The 10,973-nt window shown below is 40.5% G+C and overlaps 1 protein-coding gene across 1 annotated transcript; it reads right to left on the reverse strand.

Annotated features, from left to right (window-relative positions):
• Window positions 1-9,322: 9,322 nt before the first annotated feature.
• On the reverse strand, window positions 9,323-9,850 carry LOC102664504 (E3 ubiquitin-protein ligase PUB23-like). Its single transcript, XM_006577420.1, has one exon. The coding sequence runs from the start codon at window positions 9,848-9,850 to the stop codon at window positions 9,323-9,325; it is 528 nt and encodes a 175-aa protein (XP_006577483.1).
• Between the last annotated feature and the right edge of the window lie 1,123 nt (window positions 9,851-10,973).

Below are 10,973 nucleotides of genomic sequence, written 5' to 3' on the forward strand. Positions count from 1 at the left end.
AAGGTGTGAAGTGCCTGCCCCACCAAAGGAACCTCATCAGTGGATACAGGAACTGGAGCATCTACATCTGTAACCTCCTCCATACTCACCTTTACTTGGCCATACAACAAAGGGGTGTTATGAACAACAGTGGATCCCTCATAAACTCTCCCTATGGCAACCAAGCGGGCAGGATCTGCTTCTAGGTACAAGCCGCACCTGTCAGAGTCACCGATCTCAAGATCGTTTCCTGAGGGATCAACACAACTCCCCTTTGTGCTCACTCGAGGACTGGAGGGACAAACCAGAGGCTCAGGAGGCACTACAAGTCCCTGAGATTGCATCTGCGACTGAAGCTGGGACTACATGTGGCTGAAGGATGCCATGACCTGCCTCGTCACTTTCTCTGTGATGGACTCCTCTAGCTGGTCCCTGATCTACTGGGTCAGCTGCTGTAATTTGTCAGGAGGCAGGGAGGAAGCATTGCGGGACATCCGTGGAGCTGATCCAAAGTATTGCTTGATGGTGACACCGGCTCCAGCAGCACGGACACGTCCAGGGTGCTCTGGACGTCCAATAGCAACGGCGAGAACATCCTGACGTCCATGGGGGACGAACGATCCCTGTGTGGCCTGCTCCTCAAATGAATCCTACACAGAAAACACACAGTAGTACATGGCATTCACAAAATATTGAAATATAATTGTAATGGTTAGTTGAAAATGACTTACAATATTCTCAACGATTTCCTTTGCGGCCTCAGTCGTCATCTCCCCTGTCTTCTTCGTGCGGGCCATCTTCCACTTCACGTGGCGTCTGACCGGGGATGGAAGGTCGATGACGCCATCAACGCTTCCTAACTGTGCAGCTTCCTCTAGCTTCTTCTTTGTCTTCTCAGCCAGGAGCTTCTGCTCCAAATAATCATAACCCCCACGAGACAAAATGTGGGGGGCAGTATTCTGCTTCTGGATGGCAAGGAACATCATGTTATTTGAAAAACAACTTAAATGACAAGGAACATACCTCCCAAGAAAGGTCTCTGCGAGTCTGGCAAAACTGGGCCCACTTTTCCTTGCTGATGTCATATTTCTCACAGACAGTGTCCTCGACACCGTCCTGATCGGCTGCAAGGGCCCATTTCCTCGTGAGGTCTGATTGAAACTGCCTCTATGTCTCCCCCACGGTCTGTAGTAACTTCCTTTTCGTCCTACTGTCAGAAGCCTCTGGGATATCAAATTCCGCCTGACAACATGAAATAAATTTTATTTGTTACAATAATGTATTTTTTGGCTATTAATTAATCAAAATCAAATAAGCAAAGAAAAATACCTGAATATCCTCCCAAATCAGGTACTTCTGAGCAGTAGGGACCTCCTTCCAGTTCTCGTAGGTGACGTCCACCTTATCACGCGCCACAATCCCCAAATATGTTCTTAATTTCTTCCTGTGGGGACTGTTGGCCTTCCCGGTAGCAGGATCTACATGCACCACTGGTCTCTTAGCACCAGGTGGTCTAGTGGACAAGAGGAGGAGGAGGAGGAGGAGGAGGAGGAGGAGGAGGAGTGGAGGCAGGTGGAGAACCCATGATCTTTTATACAATAACATACAACAACATACAAAATAGGATTAATGAAAAGAGGATCAGTCATAAGTTTTTTTTTTGTAAGGCAAAAGTATAATATTATTAATAAAACATACAAGACACCCAAGGTGCCACCTTCCAAAAACAAAAAACCCAACAAAAGGGGTGCCCTGAAAGTGATTTATTTGTGCTTTTTAATTGTGATTTGGGGCAACCATGTTAATAAAAGTGTATTACATGTAATGAACAACCAATGTGTGCTTGATGAAATGTAAATACTATATCTTAAGAAATACACATGTACATGGCATCCTTAGGACGTCATCCAGCTGATGTTTGTCGCCAGTTTCATCATCCACACGGTAGACGAGGAAGAAGCACAGATTGGTGCTGATCGTTCTAGTGCAAACTCTAATAAATCTGAGATTTATAAGGAGGAAGCACGGAATGCAGCACAGAAGCATAAACCCAAGAGGGTGGAGAGTGTCAATGCTGATGCAGAAGCCTTTGGTGATCACTGGAAAATTCAGATTGCCTTATGCATTCTGAAGCTGAAGCACTAGAACATACGAAGAAAAGAGATACAAGACATCAAAGTGTGTCATTGGAGAATAAGACAGGAGATTCAACTGTGTTGAAGATAGGAGATTCGGCTAAAGTTATGATAAAACAAGAAATGAAGGGAATAAAGCATAAATATGGGTTTAACAACAATAAACGAGAGAAGACAGAGAAGAAAAGGGTGGTGGATGATTAAACTAGCGACAAACATGAGCTGTATGAAAACCTAAGGATACCATCTAAAAGAAAATACCGATGCCTCAATCAGAGAAAAAAGTAGCTGTGACTTACTTGCTTTGGTGACCTCTGTCTCTGCAGAAAATTACATTAGACGATGTTAATCAATTCTCCTTCATCATGATCATTTCGATTAGCATGAACGTCGTCAGCTTCTTCTTCTCCGACAATGTTAGGAGTGATTTAAGCTGTCAAAGGACTGACATAGGTGTCCATGTATGAATCATCATCTTCTACATTAACACCAATTGTTTTGCCCTGCAGAACCACGCACCACCTTTCATCACAATGGTGTTGCACTTAAAATACCTGTCTAGCTTTTTCTGCCATGATGAAAGGGTCATTGTGGTAACCAAGTTTCTTTAGGTCTACCAACGTAAATCCTATATCATCGGTGCACACACCGGTGTTGTTGTCAACCCATTTACATTTGAAAACACATACCGTAAATTTCACATAGTTAAGCTCCCAAATTTCATCAATGAACCCAAAGTAAGGGATGGAAGCTACACAGGGATTGGCGTCATTGACACTTGCAAAGTGTTGAGATTCAGCCCTTAGGGTGACCCCGCTGTTCTGCATTGTACTTTTGTCATCTTGTGCTTTTGTGTAAAATGAATACCTGTTTATGTCGTATCCTTGCCAGGTTATAACATTTCTTTTAGGCCCATCTGCTAGCTTTCTTAATGTTTCTGAAGCATTCTCATATGCAAAGATTGTATCTTTAAACCAATCTCAAAAAGTCTTGTTATGCTTTTTCAACACCCAATTCTTTGACATTTTCGGATTATTCTGTTTGACTAAAGCTTCATGCATAACTATGTATGGCAAAACTTCATTACTGTTGTTTAAGACATACAAGTGAGCTTGTAACAAATTTTCTACACTTGGAGTGATCACATGAAGTCCTCTTGAACCCTTACCACCCACTCTGTCATCATGCCTAGACTCAGGAAGCCCAATAGGTTTAGCCATCTCTAAGTATTCTAAACAAAATTCAATGGCTTCTTCTGCAATGTACCTCTCAACAATAGATGCTTCTGGACGATATAGATTCTTTGTATACCCTTTTAAGATCTTCATGTATCGCTCAACCGGGTACATCCACCGTAGATAAACAGGACCACGGCATTTGATTTCTCTGACCAGATGCACAATCAAGTGAATCATGATGTCAAAGAAAGCGGGGGGAAAATACATCTCCAACTGGCACAGTATAATTGCGGCTTCATTTTCCAACTCATCAAACTTGACTGGATCAATGACTTTGCTACATATAGCATGGAAGAAAAAGCACAGGCGAGTTATCGCTAACCGGACTTTGTTTGGCAAAATATCTCGTATAGCCACGACTAACAATTGTTGCATGAGCACGTGACAATCGTGAGACTTTAACCCTACAAGCTTAAGCTCCTTCAACTGCACAAGGCTCTTAATATTTGAAGAGCATCCTTGTGGAACCTTCACCCGACGAAGACACTGAAAAAAACTTATCTTCTCCTTCTTGGACAAAGTATGGCAGGCTGGGGGCAAGTAAATTTTCTTCCCATCAGACCTTGGATGCAACTGTGATCGTATACCCATATCAGCTAGATCTTGATGGGTATTCAAGCCATCCTTCGTCTTGCCTTGAATGTTAAGGAGCGTCCCAATAACACTGTCACAAACATTTTTCTCCACATGCATAACATCAATACAATGTCTAACGTCAAGATCACACCAGTACGGAAGATCAAAGAAAATGAACCTCTTATTCCATATGCAACTCTGACTTTTATCCTTCTTTTGGGTCTTCCCAAATACAGTATTCAGGTGTTGAACCCCCTGATATACCTGCTCACTAGTCAATGGTATCAGCGCAATATCATGCTCTTGACTTCCATTAAAAGCTTTTTTCAGTCGTCTGTAAGGATGATTGGGTGTTAGAAAGTGGTGATGCCTACTGTACACAGTTTTTCTCCCATGTTTAAGTTGTTTGTAACTTGTATTTTCTTCACAGATGGGGCATGCATGATGACCCTTAACACTGTAACCGCTGAGATTCCCATATGCTGGAAAGTCATTAATGGTACAAAAAAGCATTGCACGCATTTCAAAGGTCTCCTTGCGAAACGCATCAAACACTACAACCCCCTTGTCCCACAACTTTCTCAGATCTTCAACCAACGGACTTAGATAAACATCAATGTCATTTCCTGGCTGTCTTGGGCCCGATATCATCATATTCAACGTCATGTGTTTTCGCTTCATGCACAACCAAGGAGGCAAATTGTAAATTACTAGCAGAGCTGGCCATGAACTGTGTTGAGTGCTTAAGGTGCCATATGGATTCATTCCATCACTGCTAGACCAAGTCTAAGATTTCTTGGCTCTTTCCCGAAATTTGGATACAAACCATCAATCTTCTTCCACTATGAGCAATCAGCCGGATGACGGACCAGTCCATCAGAAAGCCTTCCATTTGCATGCCATGTAAGGTCTTTTGCATCGTCCTCGTTAGCAAAAAGACGCTTAAACCTTGGAATGATAGGCAGATACCACAAAACCTTTGCTGGCGGGCCCTTCTGTGACTTTTCATCATAATTGCTTTCCTCGTCATCCTTCACTTTGTACCGTGAAGTCCCACACATAGGGCATTTGGACATTTCTTGGAATTCATGCATGTAGAGTATGCAATCATTGGGGCAAGCATGAATCTTCTGATACTCTATACCCATGGGACACAGTATCTTCTTCATCTTATAGTAACTTTTAGGCAGCGTGTTGTCCTCTGGAAGCAGATTGTGCACTACCTCAAGCAGTGAGGTGAAACTTTTGTCACTCCACCCATACCTGGCCTTCACATTAACCAGACTTAACACCGCAGACAACAAGGTTAAGGAATTCTTGCACCCCGTATACAAAGGCTTCTTTGAATCACTCTGCAATCCTTTATACACAGGGGCGTGTACTTCTTGAAAAGACTCTTGTCCAAGGTCATGAATCATGTCCTCCAAGCGATCTCCCATTTCTACATCAAACTGTTCAGATTGGGACCCACTCTATATGTCAGTCACTTCACCATGCCATATCCATGTCATGTAATTCTTCTTCATCCCATCACACAATAGATGGTCCCGTATGTCGCCAAGTAGTTTTCGTCTTCCATTCAAACAGTTGGTGCAAGGACAATAATATTTTCCTTCTCCATTCGGTTGACCTCTTTCTAAAGCAAATTGCAAAAACTGCTCGGCACCATCCTCATATTCTGGGCTCATGCGACTTTGATTGATCCAACTTCGATCCATCTAAGCAAATCCATGCATGCAAATCTCACTTTTTATTTATAGGTGTGGCCCTATCCCATTTAGGAAGACTGTCTTTTATGTTAGCCTCAAACATCATGGTTAGCATTATTTTGAACAATTTGAGTAAATTTCGGCAGTATTTCGCATTGGTCTCCAAGTACACGACATGACATCGGTGAAACGAATTTCACGATAATCAAGTATGCACTCAGAGAACAACTTGAAATGCATTCAACCGAAATTTCATCAAATTAATCAAAATAATAATAACCTGACCGAATGAGTCTAACATAAAAATACTAGTCTCCCCAAACTGTCCAAACGGACAATTCAAGACTAAATACAATGACTAATGCAAACTATCCACAAGAATCATTGCATTCAGTCTCAAACGGGAATCTACGGTTCACTCAGCATGAACAACAATTATTTATATAGCAAATTACATTCAGCACGTATAACAACATTCATGACATACAAGAACATTCATGACGTACAAGAACATACAAGGACATCAACAGTTGTGTGTGTGTGTGTGTGTGTTTGTGTTTGTCTCTTTATCTCTGTGTGTGTGTGTGTGTGTTTGTCTCTTTATGTGTGTGTGTGTGTGTGTCTATCTATGTGTGTGAGTGTGTTTGTGTATGTGTGTGTCTGTGACTCAGTGTGTGTGTCTTTGTGTGTGTGTGTCTGTGGCTCAGTGTGTTTGTGTGTTTGTGTTTGTCTCTTTATTTGTGTGTGTGTGTCTGTTTGTCTCTTTAGGTGTGTGTGTGTGTGTGTCTGTCTATGTGTGTAAGTGTGTTTGTGTATGTGTGTCAGTGTGTGTGTCTTTGTGTATGTGTCTGTGGCTCAATGTGTTTGTGTGTTTGTCTGTCTCTTTATGTGTGTGTGACTGTTTGTGTTTGTGTGTGTGTGTGTTTGTGTTTGTGTTTGTGTCTGCGTGTGTTTGTCTCTATGTGTGTGTGAGTGTTTGTGTTTGTGTTTGTGTCTGCGTGTGTTTGTCTTTATGTGTGTGTGTTTGTGTATCTGTGTGTGTCTCATTGCAGGGTAGCAAAGAATCATTAAATTGTAAACATCATCAGCCACATGATGAGGGAAGCAGTATGAAATCAATGCTTTACAAGCTTTTTGGTGGGGAGCAATAAGGTGCCTGTGGATGTTCTTCAATACGCTGATGATACCATATTCTTTGGAGAAGCATCTATGGAAAATGTCAAAACTGTGAAGGTTACTCTTAGGAGTTTTGAGCTGGTTTCTGGATTGAGAATTAATTTTGCTAAGAGCAAATTTGGAGCTGTTGGTCAATCTGAGGAGTGGTGTCTTCATGCTGCAAACTACCTCAATTGTGCTTTGCTCCAATTTCCTTTATGCTATTTAGGTATTCCGATTGGTGTCAATCCCAAAAGAAAGGTGGTGTGGGATCCTATAATTAGGAAATTTGAGGATAGGCTGAACAGGTGGAAAATGGGTAGGGGTGACCAAATCCTGTTCTGGGAAGATGCTTGGGCTGAGGATGGAATTCCCCTGAAAGACCAATTTCCAGAAAGGCAGAAATTGATGGTTTCTGGGTGGAAAATCCTAATTTGGTTAAGGCAGAAATTCTGCAGCATTTGCAGAGCAGATTCAAATTAATTGAAGTTATGTACAAGCACTGCAGCTTTTACAAAAATAAGCACTGCAGCTTATTTAAGGCAGAAATTCTGCAGCATCTGCAGTATGTGGGTGGAAAAATAAGCACTGCAGCTTTTAAAATTAAATTAATTGAACTTATGTACAAGCACAAGTTCAAATTAATAAGGTTTGACAGAAGGTTTTCTCTTTTTTAAAAAATTTTCACTGCAGCTTTTAGAGAAGTTAAAATGGAAGCATCTTTATTAATTACAATAGAAGTATATAAGTTGGTTTTAACATATAGGAGATAAGGTTTAATTACAACAGGGAGTGGTTATTCAAAATAACATTGATGAAGGTGGGGGATGGAGAGAAAAATAGATTCTAAGGTTTATTGCAGAATTTCATGTGAATGCTTCATTTCCTAACAGACTCAATTCCTCATTCATTGAAACCAGTATGCAACATTTTACATGAAACACCAGTATATAACATTTTAAAGCAAACACCACTATATAATATTTTAAATGAAACAACAGTATATACATACTAGTTCCTACGTACGTACCTGGAGTTGCTATAACCCGAACGACCTTCAACAACAATGTCAATTAAAAGTAGTCCATGATAACCTGAAAAAAAAAAAACCAATGGTCATGGACATGGCTGACACATTTGGAGAAGGATTTTGGTATTCATTTCAACCAATGGTCATCCAATATCAGAGCAGGATTTAATCCTTTAAAAGAAATGGAAGCCATTAAACCAAAGTCAATACTCATGAATGCTAGAACATCCATCAAGAATCATAACAAAGCAGTAATTAAAATTAAATTCATGTCAGTTTTTCTATTTTATGATCACTCCCGATTCAAGACAAAATCAATTACTAATTATCATGTATTCTTTTCCAAAATGGCCTCAGGTTTGAAGATCAATTTTGCCAAAAGCCAAATTGGGGTTGTGGGGGTTCAGGCCAGTTGGATTCAGGAAGTAGCCCAATTATTTATTTGTTTGTTTGTTTGTTCTTGATACGTGGTTGAGGGTGTGAAGATTAGTATTTAGTACGTTTGGTAAAAGGAACGAAAAGGAAGACCTACACTATACTATACAACAATGTGAGACTGAGATTAAGAAATATCGGAATCTGTGGTTGGTGTCTGCCAATACTGTCACAAGAAAATTGTCTCCTTTGTGAGGCAAGGTTATTAATCCTATTATTGAATCTTTTTAAAAATGTTATCCACTAGTATATAGACATAGCAGAAAAGGTTCAAGTTGAGGAAGACACACATGTGGAGGACGGCCAGAGAGGTAGGTAAGGGGCTTTTAGAAGTTAGGACAGCCTCCCACGAGTACCTAAGCACATGACAAACTCGTGTTGTTGTGCTGGCTGTCACCACACACTACAGAAACAAAACAATCATGTAAATGCAAATCGTACGCCAGACACTCACTCTCTGCATAATGTAATGTATATATTTTCCTTTCAATTTTTCATCTTTGTTTGATTTTCTTCCCATCCCATGTGGTGTGCAGCAAGAGTGAACCCCTTAGGTTGCTCCTCCTTTTTGGGTTAGCTAAGAAGCTCATTATAGGCTGATCTTGTGTAATAATTACACCCAACTGATAGTGACCATGACTACTGATGCTCAATTTATTGATGTGCACTGTTTCGCGCCTTCCTCCATCATTTATTATTATTGCTAGTACTAACACTTTAGTATTATATGCACATTGCATCTTTTGGGTACCCTACGAATTAGAGTTAGGTACTGTTGTTACCTCACCCAATAAAATATCATACAATGATGAATGCAATTATATGCTCATGATCTTAGCTGAGTTGTTCATTCTCTTTAAAAACACAGAGGATCATTTTCTTTTGCACATTAAAAACAGTGCGTCAAATTTTGGTTTAGAAGCAAAATGCAGTTATAATGAGATGTTTTCACTAATTAAAAAAAAGAGGTTTCAAGTGTGGTAACGTAACTCAACTCATGTCATTATGTGCCATTGTTTAACATACATAACTGGTGGAGGATTTGGTCTAGAATTGCAAGTACGGTCAGAAAAGAGTGAAAAGGTGGGTGAAATACTCGCAAATAATTACGCCCATGTGGACTAAATCTTTTCCCCACAATATTGGTGCTGATATATTCATTGTTGTGGCCAAGAATTCTATTACTCCAACAGACTCTAAACATGTTTTGTTCCTTTGGCCTTCAAAGGCAACGGATCGAAGCCTTGTGAGGCACTTGAGTTGCTTCTCTGGGAACCCTTTTGCTTCTGTGAGGAGTTTCACAATCTCAGTTTTGCCTATTGGTGACTTTGGAGTAGGAATGCGTTCAACTCCAAGTGAGGCATTGAGGGTGCACCAGGATTGGATCAGCCTGCGTAGAGTGTGGTTTGGAGTGAGACCATGGTCTAATAGGCACTGCTTAGTAACGGGGCATGTGTTGTTCTTGCATGAAAATAACCATCTTTCTATGTTTTCTCTATCATAAGTGATTCCTGTGCAAACTGTGACAAGGTCCCTCATGAGTTGAAGGGAAATAGGGCAGAGGAAATGGGCAAGGATTTCAATTTCGTCCATGTTTGAAAGGATTGGATTCTCCTAAAAACAATGCAATGGCTTGATGAAAAGAAGGATGAGATGAGTATTGGCTTGAAATGTGAAGAGTGTAGAGAGTTGAATGAGGATGAGTATTAAGAAGTCAAATTTGTGAATTGTTGAGTAGTAGCTGCTTCTGGTTGTGGCACATTTTGTTGTGTCATGAAATTTGTGGTAGAGAAGATACGAATTGTAATACAAGTTGTTATAAATGATAAAGTCAGGGTGGGGATAAAATTCATTGTGGGGATTCTCATTGGTGCAAATAATACTCGCAGAATGGAAAAGTTCATTGTGGGGATTCTCATTGGTGGAGGGACCTTAGGAAGATATATCAGCACAATGACTTCAAGATTATTCATCAAAACATGGCTTGGAAGGCAGGTTGTGGGGATAAAATTCGATTTTGGAAAGACAACTGGCTGGGGGAGGACTGCAACTAGGAACAGAAATATCCTCAGCTCTTCATTATTAGTAAACAGCAGAATGATCTCATTTCAAACATGGGTAGCTTCTACCAGAACAATTGGAGATGGGATTTGAAATGGAGGAGACACTTATTCGAGCATGAGGAGGGAGTAGCTGTGGCTTTCATGGAAGAGATCAATGCTTATCCTATTCAATGTCATTTGAAAGATAACTTACTGTGGAAAGCTGATCCTACTGGGATGTACTCTACTAGATCAGCTTATAAACTTCTGTCAAATCTAAATAGTTTTGCCCCAGATGGGAGGAAATTTCAGCTTATTTGGAAATTAAAAATCCCCCCAAAGGTTTCCATTTTCACTGGGAGGCTTATAAAGGATAGGCTCCCTACTAGAGCTAATCTTCACAGAAGAAATGTGGGGACTTGTGGAGGCCTTTGGTTAATCTGGGGTGTTTTTGTCTGTTGGTGGGGACTTGTGATGGGTTTATATGTGTTTTTTGGGAGGCTAGCAGCATAGCTGCTGTTGTAAAATTGCACTTAAGTACCTCTGGTACTATTGCTCTTATTGATAATACTATATATTTTCTTCCTTCCAAAAAAAAAAAATTTGAGGGATCGGAGAATCTGCCACCTCCAGATACTCCTGTTGTGTATGTTTCAAATCATCAGAGTTTTCTA

This window comes from Glycine max, chromosome 3, assembly GCF_000004515.6.
Source record: "Glycine max cultivar Williams 82 chromosome 3, Glycine_max_v4.0, whole genome shotgun sequence".
Classification (NCBI taxonomy): domain Eukaryota; kingdom Viridiplantae; phylum Streptophyta; class Magnoliopsida; order Fabales; family Fabaceae; genus Glycine; species Glycine max.

What these genes read in the sequence shown, in the direction of transcription:
- LOC102664504 (XM_006577420.1), bottom strand. Translation starts at nt 9,850, where the DNA reads ATGGACGAAATTGAAATCCTTGCCCATTTCCTCTGCCCTATTTCCCTT.